General features: G+C 71.5%; 1 protein-coding gene across 1 annotated transcript in view; it reads right to left on the reverse strand.

Annotated features, from left to right (window-relative positions):
• Positions 1-502, reverse strand: part of ZNF503 (zinc finger protein 503) — a gene marked incomplete at its 5' end in the record, with an annotated part of 17,010 nt that overhangs the window by 1,394 nt on the left and 15,114 nt on the right. The window contains one exon of the mRNA XM_006159561.1: positions 3-461. Within this exon, the coding sequence (XP_006159623.1) occupies positions 3-461 (459 nt within the window). The remainder of the gene's footprint in view (positions 1-2; positions 462-502) is intronic.

Consider the following 502-nt stretch of genomic DNA (forward strand, 5'->3'; position numbering starts at 1 on the left):
GCGGTGGGGCGGGACCGGGGGGGGGTAGCCGGCGTAGGCCCCGGCCAGGCTGCCTGGGTAGGTCATACCCGCCGGAGGCAGAGGGAACACTGTCTGGCCCGGCTTGTAGGGCGACACGGGTGCTACCAGCCCAGAGCCCAGCACGGAGGACGAGGTGGGAGCGCTGGGGCCAGAGCCAGAGCTGGAGCCGGATGAGCCACCACATTCTGAGCCTAAAGCCTTGCCCCCCGGACCCCCATCCGGGTGCTGGTTCACGTCCACATTAATCCCACCGCCGCAGCTAATCCGGCCGTGTGCCAGTCCTGTGGGTCCCCCTTCCGCCGAGGCGCCCCCGGCACCCTTGCCACCGCTGCCGCCGCCGGCGTCGGTGTCTTTCTTGTCGTCCTTGCCCTCAGGGCCGCTCCCGGCCGAGGGCAGCATGCCTCCCGGCGAGCAGGCCGAGGCGCTGGAGCTCGGGCTGCCTGTCCTGGGCGTGAATGGCTGGCAGGTGGCGCTCGGTACC

Source organism: Tupaia chinensis, unplaced genomic scaffold (genome assembly GCF_000334495.1).
Source record: "Tupaia chinensis unplaced genomic scaffold, TupChi_1.0 Scaffold000635_1, whole genome shotgun sequence".
Lineage (NCBI taxonomy): Eukaryota > Metazoa > Chordata > Mammalia > Scandentia > Tupaiidae > Tupaia > Tupaia belangeri.